General features: G+C 40.8%; 1 protein-coding gene across 1 annotated transcript in view; it reads right to left on the bottom strand.

Moving 5' to 3' along the window:
• RNF17 (ring finger protein 17) overlaps positions 1–19733 on the bottom strand; it is a gene marked incomplete at both ends in the record, with an annotated part of 46567 nt that overhangs the window by 6503 nt on the left and 20331 nt on the right. Inside the window, 13 exons of the mRNA XM_084306235.1 lie at positions 832–951; positions 1696–1859; positions 2391–2698; positions 3034–3149; positions 3963–4053; positions 4815–4933; positions 10544–10694; positions 11616–11840; positions 14480–14597; positions 15290–15410; positions 17923–18038; positions 18743–18896; positions 19370–19505. Coding sequence (XP_084162361.1) covers positions 832–951; positions 1696–1859; positions 2391–2698; positions 3034–3149; positions 3963–4053; positions 4815–4933; positions 10544–10694; positions 11616–11840; positions 14480–14597; positions 15290–15410; positions 17923–18038; positions 18743–18896; positions 19370–19505 — 1939 coding nt within the window. The remainder of the gene's footprint in view (positions 1–831; positions 952–1695; positions 1860–2390; positions 2699–3033; positions 3150–3962; positions 4054–4814; positions 4934–10543; positions 10695–11615; positions 11841–14479; positions 14598–15289; positions 15411–17922; positions 18039–18742; positions 18897–19369; positions 19506–19733) is intronic.

Here is a 19733-nt window from a genome sequence, read left to right as displayed (position 1 = left end):
GTGTCTTATTGAGCAACTTCTTTGAAAGCACACATAATTAGCCTGAGTTGTCTACAACAGTTTATACGCTGTCTGCTATTTGGTACACTACAGCTCCTTGTGTAACAATGCTGACCAGCAATTTTCAGATCTTGTAGTGACTTAGAAAGAGATGCTGCTTGCCAAGTCTAACCCGTACTACATACAAATTGTCATGTATATGTGCAAATTACATGAAACATAACCAGAAGATACAGAATTAAACTTGAAGATAACAGAACAAAGATACTGGGTACTTTCAATACTCTGCAATATCCATTTGCGTGCCAACCCACAGGCCTATCTTTCCCCATAAACCCCTTTTTTCACCCATCTGAACTGCTTCTAGCAATAAAATAGTTTTCTTTAAAAAAGTATAAGGTAAGCTAGCCATTTCAGTAATTCACACTTACTAAATGCACCATTCTCAAATTAGAGTAACAAAACTGACTCGAGAGTTTGCAATTTTCTGGCCATTCTACAGTAAGAAATCCAGGACTTGCTTCTTGTTGCTGCTATTGTAAAAAACAAACTGCCGCTTCAGAGTATCATCCTGCCACTGCCAGCCACTGTGGTGTCCTGACTCAAGGATTTCATTCCAGTGACAGCTGCTTTTGAAGCATGATTGTTTCGTAAAGCAATCCATTATTTTCTGATAGAAGACTGCCTTGCTGAAGTGATCCTTATCAGCTATTCCCTGAGTTCTTAGAGGAAAGCAAAAACACCAGCAACTACTCTCAACCTTTGTATGACTGAGCAGTATCATCAATTGAGTAAACACCTAAAAAGTCTTCAAAATTTAGCCTTACTCACTGGTACTGTCTTGTAGAGCTGACATGGTATGCAAAATGGAGGAGTATCAGTATACAACGTAGTTGGATACAGATGACACTGAGGGACCTTCTCTATATAGCCACGGTCGATGTACTGTACCTACACAAAAAGGTTTTTCTAAAATAATTCCTGCTTTTAAGGTCAAAAAGCAAAGGGCTTATTTATAGCATCATTTTTCCAGAGGAAGAAAATAGCTAAGGAAGAGACTGAAGAACTGCTAAGACATTTATCTTTCAAGAGATCTGCCTCTTCTGAAGCAAGCTACAGCAGTTTAAAACTGAAATAAAAACCACTGTAAGCTCAGAACTTGTCAGAGCTGCAAATCTATAACCAAAAAGCATGCATAGACTCAGGAGATTAGATAATACTAACTACTAATAACTACTAATTGGAAAAAGGAGCTCTATAACATAGCAACTATAACAACATATAGCAACTACAACATAGAAAGAATTCACAGTCAACAACTACTTGCTTGGTAGGTGCAAGCTAAAACAAAAATATTTTCAAGGCATTCTGCTTATGATCCTAACAAAAAAGCAAAAAAAACCAAAATTGGATTACCTACAGGTAATCAAGGGATCAAAGACAGCTTTATGCTTAAGAACATTTATCATCAACAGGATTACCATGGGAAAATAATAACAACTGAAATAAGCAGACAGAATTCAACTTAAGATAAATGTAAAATCAGCAAAGTGATCAAAATTTGAAGCAGAATGAGCAGTGATATCAGCTGAACAAAAATAGAAGTTATACATTTTAGAGAGTCAAATCAGTTATTTATATTTACCATATACGTGCAAACGTTCACACGCACAGACAAAATACAGTCCAACTTACCTGGAGAGTACCACCGCCAAGTTCTACAACTTTACCTCGATACCAAAGGGTATCTGACCCTCTTATAACACAAGCTTCTCCTTTTTTCCAACAATAGGGTTCTAGAAGACCAAGGCATTTGAAGTTACTTTGTATTTCACTCATCAATTCCTTTAGTTTACTTTCTGGAAAAAAGCAACAAACCAACAACAATACAACAGTTGTCTACACAAAATTCAGTCTAACTTTCAACCACAAATTATTTTGATCACTTGAAGTCAGCACATTCCATGAAGAGACGTGTAAACATAAAATACACGTACTGCTCCAAAAAATGTTTTCAATACTGATAAAATAGATACGTTCAATTTCTAGTAGACGCAAACATGACCACTTAGACATTGTTTTTCCAGCAGTGAGGCCATCAGTGATTCTGGATTCCAGCCTCTTGTGGTGCCATCTTGTGGGCATCTTTTTTTTTTTTCCTTGTCTGACAGCAGTGCAACCCCTACCCAGGTGAGCACAGCCCTCACTCCCAAGCTGAGGTCCTCATCCCATGAGGTCCCCATCCCAAGAGCAGCACTCCCAAACATGACCCTTGTGTAACAACGTTCTGATTCAGAACATGTCTAGAAGAACACCTATCCGGTACATTCTGATGTACCAGTGTGATCAGGTTCATAGACATAAATGTATTTTCTTGCATGCAATCTTACCAAATAATTTTGGTATCACATAAATAGTTCCATCATGTCCAACACAACTCACTACAGCTTGAAAAATTTTCGCTTCAGGTATGATGGGGGCTTTATATATTTCATGCATTTCCAAACGAACCAATGACTTGTACGTTTTACGTGGCTTCTGTTCACTCTCTGAAACATCCCCATCTTTCTCTTCAGCAGCGCCGTCTCTTACGCATGCAGTTTCTGAATCACAACTGTTCAGTTGTGGGTTCTCTTCCTCTAGACGTACTTCAGGATGTTTCTTGGGGACTGCACAAGCCACAGCAGCTTTGTGAGTTCTAGCAGATTCAATCAAATCACAACACGTTAACTGGTAAAGAACTTGGAAGTGTGAAATAAGATAATGGAATTAAAAAAAACACATACAGAAGATAGAAAATGCTTCTTTACACAGTGTTAAATATCTCACTAACCAACTTAAAGAACTGAAATGTGGAATGGGAGAACATAAAATACTCAAGAAACTTCACTTAAGATGGTGTTTTGTTGCTATATACACTGTAGAACATCCAGTTTTATTTTACTCATTAGTTTTGCACAATGTAGATCAAGTCTGAAAGAATATAAAAGTCTGAAGATCAATTCTGAAAGAATATAAAAGAAGAATCCAAACCTGTTGTTTCTAAAAGCCAAACCCTTTTTAATAAGGTGTTCTGAAATATCAATTAATTGTCCTGCTTCATCCTTGCAAAAAATTTTCACAGGCAACGCACAAGCCGTGTCACTTTCCTGCAAGAAGTTTGGAGAGCTTTAAAACATTGTTATAGGCACTTCCACTAAACTACTGGCACAGTTTTTAGTTCATCAGACTGCAAATCAGACTTAACAACTGATGCTCCCATCAGAGCACACGTTTACTTACTCCATATCACAGTTCTCGTCATTTTACCAACTGCTCTAAACATGACTTCAAATGAAGTAACAACAGAACCTTGCTTCTTCCCTTATCTGTTTTGATAGAATTAACAAGTAATTAATTTATTCTACAGCAGGAACCCCCTCATGGGTAACTTTCTCATCACTGCTTTTATTTCTAGACACATTTTAAAACCCGAGTGGCAGCTGCCCATAGACATTAAAGAAAATAAAAATCCAACACTCGTGGTAATTCAGTTTTGGTAATTGATGGAAGTACAACAACACTGTACCTAAAACCGACCCATTCTTTCAACTTCTAAAGCTTGAAAACTAACATAGTAGGTGCTAAAGTAATTCTCTTCAAGACCGTGAGTGCATCTGACTGAAAAGACCATCCACCTGTTAGGTTTGTCAGCAGCCAGTGATCCTGAAGATGAAGATATAAATGCTATTCTTCATTAAATAAGGATTATTTAGGATTATTATTTTTTCCCTCCACCAGGTAGTCAAAGTGCTCTAATGCTCCAGTGAAGAGTGGAAAAAAGCAAAAGCATCTTTTAATTTACCAGTGAACAAAGTAATTACTTTCAGAACTCTCTGAAGAGTGTGAATATCCAGAAAAAAAAGTAACGAACAACTTGATACAGATTTTATAAATATGGCAAAAATATTTTGATTACAAACCTGTATGATTATTTTTGCTTGTGCCCCAGTCAGGTAATAGGATATACAGTCACACACTGTTGCTGTCCACTGTGTGCTTCCACCTGTTGGACTAACAAAAAAGATTATTGCCTTTAGTACAAGAGAAGTTACCCTTTACTGAGGTTTTGATATGTTTTGAAACTGCCTGCACTGTCAGGGGAAAAAAAAAAACAAAACACAATCTGCATTACAGTCAACAGTAAAAAGGAATGGTTATTTGTCTCTCAGTCTATAGTACAGGAAGAATTCATAAATATAAGCCCTAAAGTTTTAAACTGAGGAGAATGATCAGATCTAGAAGTATTTCTCGATTCTTTTAAGATAGGTGACAAATCCAGACTTCGCCTGCAAACTGAGCCTTTTATATTAATTTATGGAATGAGTATTACAAGTATGTTTTTCTGCACATTATAGACAAAAGCACACAAATGCGGAGAGGAATACGCCAATTCTCTCTCCTATTGTCTCTATAAAAAATCCTTTACATTTTCATGAGCTCTGATGCACCTCAAATTTTCAGTCAAGGCAAGAAACATTCAGTGAAATAAGAAAACCCTGCATTATCTATCCAGAGTTTTGTATAATTCATCCCTTGAAACTTTAGTTCTGTATCACAGTTTGTTTTTACTGGTATGTAGCCTAACTCTTAGAAAACAAACAAACACACAACAAAACCTTTGCAAAAGAAATGACAACTCTCACTGCTCTTTTTTTTATCCAAGGAGCAAACCACATCCAGATCTTAGGTCATCACCATTAATACAGGAAAATATTGCGCTATGTCGTTATCAGGTTTCTAATGCTGCAGCTTCAGTGTAAGGGAAAGGCTACCTTATGTCTACTAAGGAGCATTCAATTGCTAATGTCTTAATTCTCTTCATGCTTTCCTCAAGTTTTCTTAGACAGCTGATATCCACTGTTTTTTCAGCTCCAGAATCATAGAGCATTACCTGTTACAAACAAGAAACAAAACAGAAACCACTCTCTTAACATTGCCTGTAACAACATGATAACTCCAAGCATGCCTGAACAGGGGAAAGAAAATTTAGCCTAACATTACCAAGATTTATAATGGAGTGAAATCATCAAGGTACACAATGATCAATGACCTTCTCACAACAAAAGTGGCAGTAAGAGATCACTGACAGGACAAAACACAAATGTTTTCACATGTAAGCAACTTTACAGAGACCGTTAACTTGCTTAAGCTAATTTATTTTCCCTCAGTTGTGTCAGTGTATTTCAATTTCTAAACCTATAAACACCGCATACCTTGCTAAAGTCAAGACAAGACCCCTGCTCCCCTCTTATCGCTGAGCTAATCACCTCATCGTGAACATGTTTGTCAAGCACAGTTTCCCACTTGAAATCCATGCTCACTTCTCACTTCCTGCTGTATGTTTTGAAACGGGTTTTGAATATTTTCTCTATCTTATTTCCAGAGAGTGAAGTGAGGCTTATCAGACTGTAGTTCTTCAGATCCTCCTCCTTGTCCTTCCTCAAGATTAGCATAGCATTCGCTGTCTTCCAGGACCCAGGAACATCCCCCGACCACCATGACATCTCAGAGATTATAGAGAGAAGCCTTGCATATTGGTCAGCTCCCTCCCTCAGCCCTCAGGGGTGCATCCCATCAGGGGCCAGCGACTTGTGTATGTCCCCTTTATTTAAGGGTTTTCCATACCTGATCCTCATTCTCTTCTGTCTTTCTTGCTCCAAACTTTCTTACTGGGCCAAGCTTATCCTGAAGGTGCACCTTACTAGCACAGCAAGGTGAAAAAGGCATCAGGTACCTTGGCTGCTTCCATGTCCTTTGCACCATGCCTCCCACCCCATTCAGTGGAAGGCCCACATTTCCTCTATTTCTTTTATTGCCATTATACTTGTAGAAACCTTTCTTGCAGTCTTTCACATCCCACAAACTATCAACTCCAGGTAGGCTTTGGCTTTCCTGACCTTGTCCTAGCATGACCAGACAGCATCTCCATGCTGCTCCTGCCCTCCTGCTTCAACCTCTTCTATCCTCCTTCCCATGGTTTGTCACGAGTTTTGTCAGGAGCTCCATGGTCATCCAGGCAGGCCTCCTACTGCCTTTGCTTGACTTCTTCCATGTGGGATGGATCCACCTTGACCTTGGAAATGATGCTTGAAAATAACTCTTGGACCTCTCTTCCCTCTGGAACTTCATCCTATTGGATTCATTCAAGTAGATTCCTGAAGGAAGCCCAAGTTGGCTCTCCTGAAGTCCCAGGCCTTCAGGATCCTGCCCTTTCCTTACTTCTTCTTCTCAGATCCTGAGTTCTACCACCTTCTGGTCACTGCAGTGAAGGCTGCCCACTACTTTCACATTCTTGACCAGTTTTTCCTTGTTCATCAACATCAGTTTTAGCAAACTACTTCCCCATGCCAGCTCTTCAGTCACCTGTGTTGGAAAATCATCATCAATGCACTCCAGAAAACTCCAGGATTGCTTCTGCTTTACTGTGTTGCCCTTCCAACAGATAACCCATGAGGACCTGAGCCTGAAAACTGGCTTTTTCCAGTTGTCCTAGTAAGTCTTCTGCTTCCACATCAGGTGATCTGTAGCATACATCCACCACAGTACCCACAGCAGTTTGCCCTCTAATTCTAACCCATAAACTCTCAGCTGGCAAAAGCACTGTGTCTTCCAGCAGCTCTCTCTCGTAAAGGTTGACTGGCCCTTCATGCAGCTAACATTTCATGCAATCAATATAACAATAAATAATTGCTATCTGTAGAATCGTAACTTTAAAAAGTTGTGTTAATTCCAGCATTTCCAACTGACATGGTAACTGACATGGCTTTTTGCGGGCTCTCAGCCTCAGAAAGCAGGTGATGATGCAAAATAAGCATAGGAAGTCCCGCTTTTCCTTCCTATGAAGCGCATCCCTGAGGCGTAATGTGGTGATGCTGGGGAGAACCAGCTGTAAACCAGCCCTGGATAATCGGTATTACTACAAAGCCAGGCTTCTGAAGGAAGCAGTCATCTACCCGCATCTAGGACTGTGTGAGAAGTTCACAGAATCACAGAATCACAGAATCACAGAATTTCTAGGTTGGAAGAGACCTCAAGGTCATCGAGTCCAACCTCCAACCTAACGCTAACAGCCCTCCACTAAACCATATCCCTAAGCTCTACATCTAAACGTCTTTTGAAGACTTCCAGGGATGGTGACTCCACCACTTCCCTGGGCAGCCTGTTCCAGTGCCTCACAACCCTTTCAGTGAAGAAGTTCTTCCTAACATCTAACCTAAAACTCCCCTGGCGCAACTTAAGCCCATTCCCCCTCGTCCTGTCACCAGGCACGTGGGAGAACAGACCAACCCCCACCTCGCTACAGCCTCCCTTGAGGTACCTAAAAAGAGCGATAAGGTCACCCCTGAGCCTCCTCTTCTCCAGGCTGAACAAGCCCAGCTCCCTCAGCCGCTCCTCGTAGGACTTGTTCTCCAGGCCCCTCACCAGCTTCGTCGCCCTTCTCTGCACCCGCTCAAGCACCTCGATGTCCTTCCTGTAGTGAGGGGCCCAAAACTGAACACAGTACTCGAGGTGCGGCCTCACCAGAGCTGAGTACAGGGGGACGATCACCTCCCTAGCCCTGCTGGTCACGCTGTTCCTGATACAAGCCAGGATGCCGTTGGCCTTCTTGGCCACCTGAGCACACTGCTGGCTCATATTCAGCCGACTATCCACCATCACTCCCAGGTCCTTCTCTGCCTGGCAGCTCTCCAACCATTCCTCTCCCAGCCTGTAGCTCTGCTTGGGGTTATTGCGCCCCAGGTGCAGGACCCGGCACTTGGCCTTGTTGAACTTCATGCAGTTGACCTCAGCCCATCGGTGCAGCCTATCCAGATCCTCCTGCAGAGCTTTCCTACCCTCGAGCAGATCGACACACGCACCTAACTTGGTGTCATCTGCGAACTTACTGAGGGTGCACTCGATGCCCTCGTCCAGATCATCGATGAAGATATTAAAGAGGACCGGCCCCAGCACCGAGCCCTGGGGGACGCCACTAGTGACTGGCCTCCAACTGGACTTGGCTCCATTCACCACGACTCTTTGGGCCCGGCTATCCAGCCAGTTTCTAACCCAGCGAAGCGTGCGCCAGTCCAAGCCAAGAGCAGCCAGTTTCTTGAGGAGAATGCTGTGGGAGACGGTGTCAAAAGCCTTGCTGAAGTCAAGGTAGACCACATCCACAGCCTTTCCCTCATCCACCCAGCGCGTCACTCTGTCATAGAAGGAGATCAGGTTCGTCAGGCATGACCTGCCTTTCATAAAGCCATGCTGACTGGGCCTGATCGCCTGCTTCCCCTGCAATTGCTGCATGATGACTCTCAGGAGGATCTGCTCCATGAGCTTTCCTGGCACTGAGGTCAAACTGACAGGCCTGTAGTTTCCCGGGTCTGCCCTCCGGCCCTTCTTGTAGATGGGCGTCACGTTTGCTAGCCGCCAGTCGATTGGAACCTCCCCTGATAGCCAGGACTGTTGATAAATGATGGAAAGTGGCTTGGCCAGCTCCTCTGCCAGTTCCCTCAGTACCCTTGGGTGGATCCCATCCGGCCCCATCGACTTGTGCACATCTAAGTGCCGTAGCAGGTCACCAACCAGTTCTTCATGGATAATGAGGGCCACATCCTGCTCCCCATCGCCTTCCACCAGCTCAGGGTACTGAGTATCCAGAGAACATCCGGTATTGCCGCTAAAGACTGAGGCAAAGAAGGCATTGAGCACCTCCGCCTTTTCCTCATCTCTTGTAACTAAGTTTCCCCCCGCATCCAGTAAAGGATGGAGATTCTCCTTAGTCCTCCTTTTTGTGTTGATGTATTTATAGAAACGTTTTTTGTTATCTTTAACGGCAGTAGCCAGATTGAGCTCCAGATGAGCTTTGGCCTTCCTAATTTTGTCCCTGCACAGCCTCGCTACTTCTTTAAAGTCCTCCTTAGTGGCCTGCCCACTTTTCCAAAGCTTATAAACCCTCTTTTTCCTCCTAAGATCAAGCCACAATTCTCTGTTGAGCCAGGCCGGTCTTCTTCCCCGCCAGCTCGTCTTTGGGCACGTGGGGACAGACCGTTCCTGCGCCATTAAGACTTCCCTCTTGAAGAGCGCCCAGCCTTCCTGGACCCCTCTGCCCTTCAGAACCACCTCCCAAGGGACTCCACCAACCAGTGTCCTGAGCAGCTCAAAGTCAGCCCTTCGAAAGTCCAATACAGCGGTTTTACTGGTCCCCTTCCTGGCCTCGCCAAGAATAGTGAACTCCACCATTGCGTGGTCACTCTGCCCAAGACAGCTCCCGACGATCACGTCCTCCACCAGTCCTTCTCTGTTTGTGAAGAGAAGGTCTAGCGGGGCACCACCCCTGGTAGGCTCACTAACCAGCTGCATCAGGAAGCTATCTTCCACGCTCTCCAGAAACCTCCTAGACTGCTTTCTCAGGGCTGTGTTGTGCTTCCAGGATATGTCAGGGAAGTTGAAGTCCCCTACGAGTACAAGAGCTGATGATTTAGCAACCTCTGTCAGCTGCCTGTAGAATTCCTCATCCGTCTCCTCATCCTGGTTCGGCGGTCTATAGCAGACCCCGACCAGGACACTAGCCTTGTTGTCCCTGCCGATCCTAACCCAAAGGGACTCGACCTTGTCATTCCCAACCTCGAGTTCTACAACCTCGAAAGACTCTCTAATATAGAGAGCCACACCACCACCCCTTCTATGCTGCCTGTCCCTTCTATAGAGCTTATAGCCAGGCATTGCAGCACTCCAGTCATGAGACTGGTCCCACCACGTCTCCGTGATGGCAACCAAGTCGTAGCCTGCCTGCCGCACGATGGCTTCCAGCTCCTCCTGTTTGTTACCCATGCTGCGTGCATTGGTGTAGGTGCACTTCAGCTGGGCCATAGCCTTATCCTCCAGCCTTGCCATTGTTCCCCCTGGCACAGCCCCAACAATCCTAGCCTCAGCCCCATCCCCCTTCCTACCTAGTTTAAAGCCCTCTCAATGAGCCCTGCCAGTTCCTGGCCCAGGATCCTTTTTCCCCTAAAAGATAGGGACCCGTCTGCGGCCATCAGGCCAGGTGAAGTTACACCTCCATGGCACAGTGCTTCGTCACCAGCACAGGGTTCAAGGAAGAGCACGACTCCATGTTCCTGCAGCGTGGCACTTGGTTCAGCTGGCCCCATCTTCCAAGCAAGGCTCATTAGGTTTGACTTAACATCCCCCTCAGGTTTGCACTGCTTCTGGAATCTGAGCTGAACTGCTGGGCTGCAGCTGGGCAATCTGTGCTGTGCTGCCAAGTGCAGCACGAACAGACACAAAGTCAACCTCGTGAGCCTTTTTTGACTATCAGGTTCCCTGCTAAATGCGTTTGAGCTTTATGAGGCAGTAATCTCATTTGTAACAATGTACAGTGCAACTTAAAAGGCTTGACTAAAGCAAAAAGCCATACGAGAAAATACTAGCAGAGAAGCAGCTTAAGTTTTAGATTATTTAATCAATGCATGATTACAAACTTAAAAAAAAAATGAACCCTCTTATGATGGGAGCTTACCTCTGCAGTTGTTTCAGAGACAATCTTGCTTATCTGACCTCTTTGCCACTGTTTCAATTCGTGTACATACACAGCACAGTGCATATTACACTCCCACTTCACTGACTCTGGCTGGGATTCTTTGTAGAAGGCAGCCATCTTCTCCTGTAAACTAACATTGAACAACGCACATTCCTAGTGGTAAAATTTTATCGGATGAGTGCAGGGTATTATTTAGTCAATTACTAGTTAACTAGCATACACTAACAATTTTAGAAGTTGTTTAACAGACACATAATGCTACAGTTTTACTTTATGGCACATAAGGAATACATGAAACGAGACTGTAAAAACAGATGCAATCCATTTAAGATTCTTGAACAGCACTTTCTTGAACAGATGAATTTATCTGAGGGATTATGGACCTTCTGTATGGCACTATTTGAAAAATGGACTATTTTCTCTTTACGACTTTAGTGTGTGGCATTCATTTAGCACCATGACTAATTTAATGGGAGTCTAGATAGGCAGATGCAAGGAAGTAAAAAGAAGAAAGGAAGGAAAAGTAAGAGGCAGCAAATAAGGAACTTGCACTAGGCACTGACATTGATTTCAACATCTTCAAGCAGCAGGTAGCGTTACCTAAGCAGACTGCTTCCAGGTACCCAAGTAAAGTTGGTATGTTGTTTAGAAGTTGCTTTCAAGCTTTTCTAACAGCATATTAGAATCATGGAGAAAGAAATAATTTAACTGAAGTTACAAGACTTAAAAGATATTGCTATTTAGATTTCTAACAAAGAAAAGAGGAGAAGAAAAAGCAGAAATATTTAGTCTTTCTGGGTAGTGTACTTAGTACATGAAGTGTAATTTGCAATAGGAGTTAGATCATGTACTTAATTTGGAATCACAAATATTTAATGAATTACAACGTAGTGCGTATCTGTGTTTTGTTCCTGTACTTTTTTCAAAGCAGAACAAATCAAAAACATTTGAAGAGTACCCACTGCTAAATGCAATCCTAAGCAGTTTGCTCTAACTATACTTCATCCATTTATAACATAAACATCTCTCTAGAAAAGCTGCATGCGAGTACCTTTTCAGTATACTTCCTGATGACAGCCATTGTATAAAGATTTTACTTGGAGACACCACATGGCTAATTCTCACTTGTAGCTCTTTCTTAGCAAGCGATCTGAAATCCCTTTCTTCCTCCAGTGGTCTCATGTTTATAGGATTTAAATCTTTCAAGTTTTCAGCAGTTTCTTCTACGGGAACATCCCATATTTCATTGGGCCTTACAGAAGTACTTTCAACGTACCTGTAAAGAACATGAAATAATCAGAATCCGAATATCAAACACATTTTCAACAATCAAGAGGAGCTCAGCGGTTACAACTGAACACATTAAGAACAAAGAAAAAACTTAGAAAAGCAGAAAAAGAAAAAAACCAAAAGCATTTGTGAATAGTCCTTCAACACTCATGATAGTAACTTTCTTTTAATGTTCCTTCAGGAAGTATCCTTGCAAATTTTACAGTCAAATGTAGGCTGCCAGAAGAGAAGCAAGCCTGATATAAAACAAACTGCAAAAGATTAATGCTCATGTCTGGATAAAAGATACCAAATTGCTTTCCAGAAGCATGCTATTAGTAATGTTGCCTCTGGGTGAAACTTGCAACATCGAGATATGTACATAACTGTTTCAGAAGTAAGGAAATACTAAGCCCATGAAACCTTTACCTTTCTAGCATTCCCTGAGGATACAACATAACACCTTTCCTAATTAGAGTACTCCATGAAGCTGGTCATGTGAATACCCTGATGAAAATTTGTTTTAATAGTGTGAACCAGACAGAATAAAGCCCAAAAGCAATCAAGCCTTGGCTGGTACACAGCAATCCATTTGGGAAACAGCCCAGCCTACAGCTTGGAAAAATCATCTGTTAATGCAAAAAGAACTGGCTTATTGAAAATACCACAGACTGAGGGAAACAGCAAGCTTGAGTTTAACTGCTTACCATTTCTGGGCCTCCAAGGAGAAAATTCCAAGTTTTCAGAGATCTACTACCTCTCTTTTCATTCACAGGAATTAAACTATTGGAGATAATATTCCTTACTATTTAGGTATTGAGTCATTCACAACATCCTGAAATGAGCACCACAATTCATCTATACGCCTGCCTCATGTACAAGGAGTCTGAACAATCACATGGTCCCCACCCAGAGGCAGTCTGCTGTGGCAAGCACCTCCAAATTAGAAACATGTTACACACCCTAGAGCCCCCTCTGGTAACTCCAGTATAGCATTATTATTGCAGACCATCAGAAAAAAAATAAATTTGGAATGAACTTCAGAGTTCAGGAGTTTTTCTTTAACTTTATGTACTTAACTCAGGAGTAGAGTTACTGATGTTTGCTAATTAATATTGCTTCTCAGCAAGTATTCTTTACTGGACCACTGTGCTCTCCTGCTTACACCATCTCACACTCATTTAGAGCTGACGTTGGTGTTCCTGAACATCACTGAACAGAGTAAGCATATGACAGATGTGATTCTGGATGTTCTAAAAATAGGTTTAAATTCATCTCCAGTCTCTCGCTTTGTTGCAGGCCATCTGTCTTCACAAATGCAAAATTCAGGGAGAAAAGTGCAACAAATTATCTATGGAGGGCCAGAGCCACAAGCGTAAAACAACGTAAGCCAAGACCCTCTGAAAAAAACAGAGCAATCCCTTTACCACCCCCCACTAATATAAGGATCATTCCAACTAAAAGGAATATTGAGTATAGAATTTAAAGTGTTGGTGGTTGCAAGGCAAGGTCTGCAAGGGGAGCTTCTGTAAGAAGGGACCAAAGGAGGGAGGAGGAGTGAGGTGTTTGAATCGAAGTAAGATTAGGAATGAAGATTTAAAGGGGGAAGACAGGAATTATGTTTGCCTTCTGTTTTCCAGTACCTGAATCTATTAACAATTGTTATATTAACAATTTATGTTAATCAATAATGAATTAAGTTAAATTTCCCAAGTTGAGTCTGTTTTGCCAGTAACAGCACTTGGTAAGTGCTTTCCCTGGCTTTGTTTTAAGCCATGAGTTTTCTTGTTCCTGGTTCTGTTTTCCCTGCTGTATAAATATGGAGGTGTGAGTGAACAAACAACTGTATGGCTGAGGCCAACCCACCACACATAGTTAAAACCCAACAGATCACTCAAGTTACCAAAGTCTTACAGCATCTTATATGAAGGTAACATATCCATTTGTTTGCAGGCTGACACCAGGCTTTTAAGTATAGCTGAACCACAACAAAAGAAAATACCCTAGTGACAACAAAGCAATCCAACAGAAACAATTCAGGTTTAAATAAAGCTGCTTAACTTTACAAAAAGCTATTAAAAATGTCATCGGTACAATAATAGTGTTCTTAGGATTTATTTGTATTTCTGAACTAAGAGATGAAAAGCCAATTACTTGCTTCCTCTTGAAAAAAGCAGAACTTGAATTCCACTTTCAAAACAAAAGCTATTTAACAATCGTTTTATTCTCATCAGCAGTCAGAAGTTATTAAGGAATAATTATTGATCTTCACGAATATACTCATGGATTATATCTTTTCTAAAAGCCAACAAACTACATGGAGCAGGACTGTCTCCAAAGGCCTCATCTCTTCCCAACTCTTCTGTCTGTCGCTGTTGTAGTTGGTTACCCAAGAGTTTCTCTTCTAGTAGCAGAACTTCCAAAGAGATGAGTTACCTTAAGTGTACTTCAAACACGTAAGGGTGGATATTTCTTTTCTTAATACAAAAGAATGGGAACCTTAATAACCAGTTTGGGAAGATTCATCACAAAAGTGGCCAATTCCAGCCACTCAGGTGACATACTAAAGCCAACAGTTCTGTTTCACAAATCCAGTATTTCCAAAGACTTTTGAGTTATTTTGAGTTATGCAGAGCAAACACATACCCAGGTATGTAGGATGCAAGGTTCTCTTTAACCAGCTGGCAGTTAATACTGGAGCCTCTTCCATGAGGAGCGTGGGAGTCAAAGAGTTTAACAGATAAAATGTTGTTCTTCAAAACCTCTGTGAATTAATAACAAACATAGTATTAATCAATTACAGTAAAGACCACTTATTCTTCCAGAGACACAGCAAATGGCATGAAGCAACAAATTTTGTGAAATTACATATGATTTATAGAATTGATTCTGAGCCATCAACAAGATAGAGAGGTTTAGCTTTGCACACATCTGTAAAATCAGAAGACACTAATTACAAGAAACCAACTGCTGCATGTAATTTCAAGTATTAGATAGGCTCCAAACCACTGTTCTGTGCATATTGAAAAACAACTACCTGCATATTAACAATAACTGGTATTGAGAAAAGTTCTACTAAGGCATACATATGTTAATCAAAATTTGTTTTTGGGGGTTGGGGATGTTTTAGAGCAACAACAATCACATTCACAGCTACCATTAAAGTCAGGAATTGTTGAGAGTTACTGGAATTTTGGAAACAAGGTCATCTTATAAACCAGGATATTTAAATCCTGTTCCACCAGCGTGGCCCACAACAAGAGATGTAACAGAACTTTCATCTGAGGTTGTGTCTTTTACACCTCCTTCAGTTAGTTCATGTCTGGATGTGCACACTCCAGGCTACCCATCACAAGTACGGATATAAACATTTCAAAGACGTAATAGTACATGTTTCTATATTTGAGTTCATTTAATAATACTTAAGCAGAAACCAACACACTTGTGATAACTTACCAACAATTGAACACACCATAAATTTATCTTCAGTCATTTCTTCAAATCTTCTTGTGGCTTCTCTGTTCCACTCATCTGCTGCTTTGTAAGGCTCAATGTAAGCCAGCCTACACTTGATTGCCTGAAAAATAACTCAAATTATCCATTTGCCATCACGTATCAGTACCATCCCATTAGAATAAAACCAAACAACACCTTGATTTTGCACCCATGCAGGACAGCATGACCAGGATTCCACTTTAACAACATTTGATCAGACTTAAGACCCACGTGGTCCCCCAACCCTGTAGCCTGCAGATGGACATAAAGCTCAAACTCAGTAACAGTCTTGCTGAAATAGAGCTTACTTCTCCTTGCCTCCCTTCATGGGTAGGTACAGAATTGTCTGCAGAGGACAACAAAGGTTATTACAGAGAGATTAAGAGGAAAACTTTAAACCTGTTTTGCTTAACTTAATGTAGCGACACAAACTTAAAACATTTAAGCCTAACGTGACTACAACAAGGATTTTACAGAGATGCCAGAACACCACAGAACTTATGTCAGAATACTTCTGGAGGTTTTTGGAGGTTTTGGTAAGGTATTATGATGACAAAAAAAAAAAAAAAAAAAAGACAAATCTGATGAGAAGTACTTTGTTTAAAATAATTCCTCTTTAGCATCTTTACTTCAAAGCTTGGTACCTATACTACAGCTCAATTTTAAGTTAGTTAACTGAATATTACTATTTCTTCCTTCTTGTTTATTGCACGAAAAGTAAGAAGAGTAACAGAGGCTGGGAAAAAAAAGAGAAAGGAAATAAGGGTAATGGAAATAAACATGTTTGGGAGATATTCTTAGGATACAGTCAGTCAGGAATAAGAAAGTAAGACTGACTGACAGGTTAAATAACTGTTAGACAAAAAGGGCTGTGGATGCCAAAACCAACAATACTTTAACACTTCTGTCCTGGTTTCAGTTAGCACAGAATTAATTTTCTTCCTAGTAGCTGGTGGAATGCTGTGTTTTGGCTTAGAATGAGAAGAGTGCTGATAACACCCCGATGCTTTAATTGTTGCAGAGCAGTGCTTATACTAAGCCAAGGACATCTCAGCCTTTGCTCTGTCCTGCCAACGGGCAGGCTGGGGGGTGCAGTAAGAGCTGGGAGGGGACAGACCCAGGACAGGTGACCCAAACTAGCCAAAGGGGTATTCCATACCATCTGACGTCATGCTAAACAATATATAGGGGTGGCTAGCCGGGGGAGGGGGCCGGACTGCTCGGGGTTAGGCTGGGCATCGGTCAGCGGGTGGTGAGCAATTGCATTGTGCATCACTTGTTTGTACATACTATTATTACTTTCGTATTATCCCCATTGTATCATCATTATTATTATTGTTATTATTATTTTTGTTATTTTTTTTTCCTGTCTTATTAAACTGTCTTTATCTCAACTCACGGGCTTCACTTTCCATTTCTCTCCCCCGTCCCAGAGAGGGAGGGGGGAGGGTGAGCGAACGGCTGCGTGGTGTTTAGCTGCCGGTCGGGTTAAACCACGACACACTTCTCATTCCAGTTTTGGCACTATTTCTGCAGTACCAAAGTCATTTAAAATGAGTGCAAACTGCATTAACGGGCTTCTCCTTTAACAGCCTAATTAACATCTCTTGTAACAACCAATTCACACTTACGTCTACAGAATACATGATCGTGTATTAAGAGTTAACAATGCTTACGTGCAACAGGACAGACCTGCACACAAGCAGCTTCACTTCTGATACTCCTACCTTCTGAATCCTTGGTTTTGCAGTGTTGTATTCATTCATGTTTCAGAGGATTTTAAATCCTTTTTTTTTCTTTTAATTGAAGAGATATGAAACCATAATAATGCAAGCAAATGCAGGCCTGCGCATCTTTCTACTACTTGCCTTAAACCTAATAGCGATAGGAAGTATTTCTTAAATTCCTGCAACAGCAAAAGCATTTTGCCATTTTCAGTGTTTCCTCTCCCTTGCTGTCATTATAGAACAGCTGAATTATTTCTGTTGAAACTCTTCCCAGAAACATCTGTTCAAAATATAAACAGCTAAATCCTGTTTTTTGTACAAGATGCCAGCCAATGTTAGTTACAACAGTCACTACTTCCGTGGCCTAAAACAGGCTATAAAACCTATCAACAAACACATCAAGTTTTAAAGCTTAGAAAAATTAGGATTGACAACCAGAACTATCTGATGAACAATAGAAGTTTTTTTTTTTTTTTAAACTTGCGTGCATTTTTTGTTTGACAGAAATACTTTTTCCCACCCATTTTTTTCCTTGCCAGGAGGGGAAACTCCCTTCAAGACGAAAAGTTTAGAAAATACCCAACTTCAAATGCTTTAAAACAAAGATACAGTTCTATTAGATTACTATTTGAAAATGTTACAATGTGAAAATTAATTATGCTTTCTATGATGGAGTAAAAGGAAGTATTTGAATAAACATACACACCCACATACACACCCCAACCCAAGGTAACACTGGATTTCAATTGAAACTGACATCACTTAATTGACATTTCATTTACTTGATAATCTTAGCAATTCTGTATTTCCCTTTCCATCCATCTGCATTTTATTTATTTTCAGTTGTTAGTTTGAGCAATAACTTACCTTTTCTGGAAAGCTGAGAATCTCATCTTCTGCTTTGCATATGTCTTTAAGAGTTACATTAGCGACGCTGCCAAGGTCAACGTATTTGACCACAACTTCTTGTGAACGTGGCAGCCCTTCAAGAAAAACAATCCAGGGACAAAATCTTCAAGTTATTACAAACAAAAAGGAGTATCAAATCCAAGCAAAATCATCAGAATTTCAAAGCAAAGTCCACATTTACACCCTTTTAAAAATATCACATTTTCACATGATCTACAAGCTAATGATTTTTTTTTTGTTTGTTTAAATGTAAGAGTCAGCTCTTTTGGATTCTTGACTTAAGTTTAAGCATTCTGAACCCGATACATCTCATCATTTTAAGAGATGCTGGCATATGAACTACATGCCAAGGAGACATGCAAGCACACATCCATGCACATTAAGTACACTGCCCATACAGGCGTCTTAGAGGTCTCCCTCTGCCTCCAATACTTTGGCAATTACTACAGGAATTACTACCCCATACTAATTACAACCAGAAGTTGGATATAATAGACAAATCTGTAGCTGAAGCTAATGTGAAATATTAAAATATGTAATAGAATTTCAATACCAAAAAGTAATTGTACCATTTCTTTTGCGTCAAGGGATATGAAGCACAGAGTAAGAAAAAAATACAACAAACATTAGCAGTATTGAATTTATGAACCTAGCTGTTAGAATGACTGCCTAATAGATGTAACAGTCGGTTTTTTATTCATTATTCACATCCAACGGGTGACTGATCAAGCGGCACATCTGATTTTGTTACTTAGCATTACAGCAGAAGAACCAGAACCTGTAATTTGTGCTCTGTACCAATTCCCATCTTTGTGTTTTGCAATACAGGGTTGGCCTTCAACTGGGCAGACAATTTGCAAGTCTTTGCTATCCTGGTATTTGTGTCTCTCTTTGTTTTTCTTTGGAAAAGCTGAAGTATCCAGGCTATCTACCTAAATTAAGAGCAACAAAACATTCTGTAACACATACAGATCAGAATTCTTAATTTTCAGCAGTATTTTTGTTCTTTTAAAGGAAATTATTTCTGGCAGTGTATTTTGTACTCCTTACCCCCATACTGACCAATAATTCACTTCACGTGTTCGTAACTAAAGACCCTAAAGATTATTGAATATTGCCCTGCTCAGTCACTATTCTTAACACCAAACTACCACACACCCCCATGGAAATTAACCATGTAAGCAAACTGTCAAAAAATTTGAGGGCATTCCAGAAATTCCTGCATTTAATTAGGATTAATCTAGAATTCTTACAGCTAATCTAGTATGTTAATTCCAGAAATCCTATGACGACTAACATCAGAAAATAATGGAAACTGTAACTCATTTGTTGTTTACTCCAAGTAGCTCAACATAAAAATACCTGTACAGAGTTCTATTTAAACAGACCTCATTTCTAAACTTACCAATTGCAGATAGAAATCACTCGGACTATTTATGTGGCAAACTACAACAAAGACTTCTTTTTCTTCTGGTATCTTAGGTGGTTTATACCGCAAGACCGTATTATTTTCTAAGTGATTAGGAAGATGTGACTTAAACCTAAGGTACAAAAAGAGTTTGAGTAACTTTTGTCAAAGTTGACTGAGAAGGAAGACCTATATTCGTATGTCAGTTTTACTATAAAAAAATGAAAAAAAACATTTCAAAAGTAACTTGTTCCACATTTGTGTGAATAGCTTGAACTTTCCTTCTTGCAGTTTGCACAGCCAATTCTAATTTCTCCCCCAACAGATCTACCACAGTAGTAAGATATCTGCCAGCTGTCCC

This window comes from Netta rufina (genome assembly GCF_964035555.1).
Source record: "Netta rufina genome assembly, chromosome: 1".
Lineage (NCBI taxonomy): Eukaryota > Metazoa > Chordata > Aves > Anseriformes > Anatidae > Netta > Netta rufina.
Note: the sequence above shows the minus strand (reverse complement) of the source record. Positions and strands in the feature narration are given on the sequence as shown.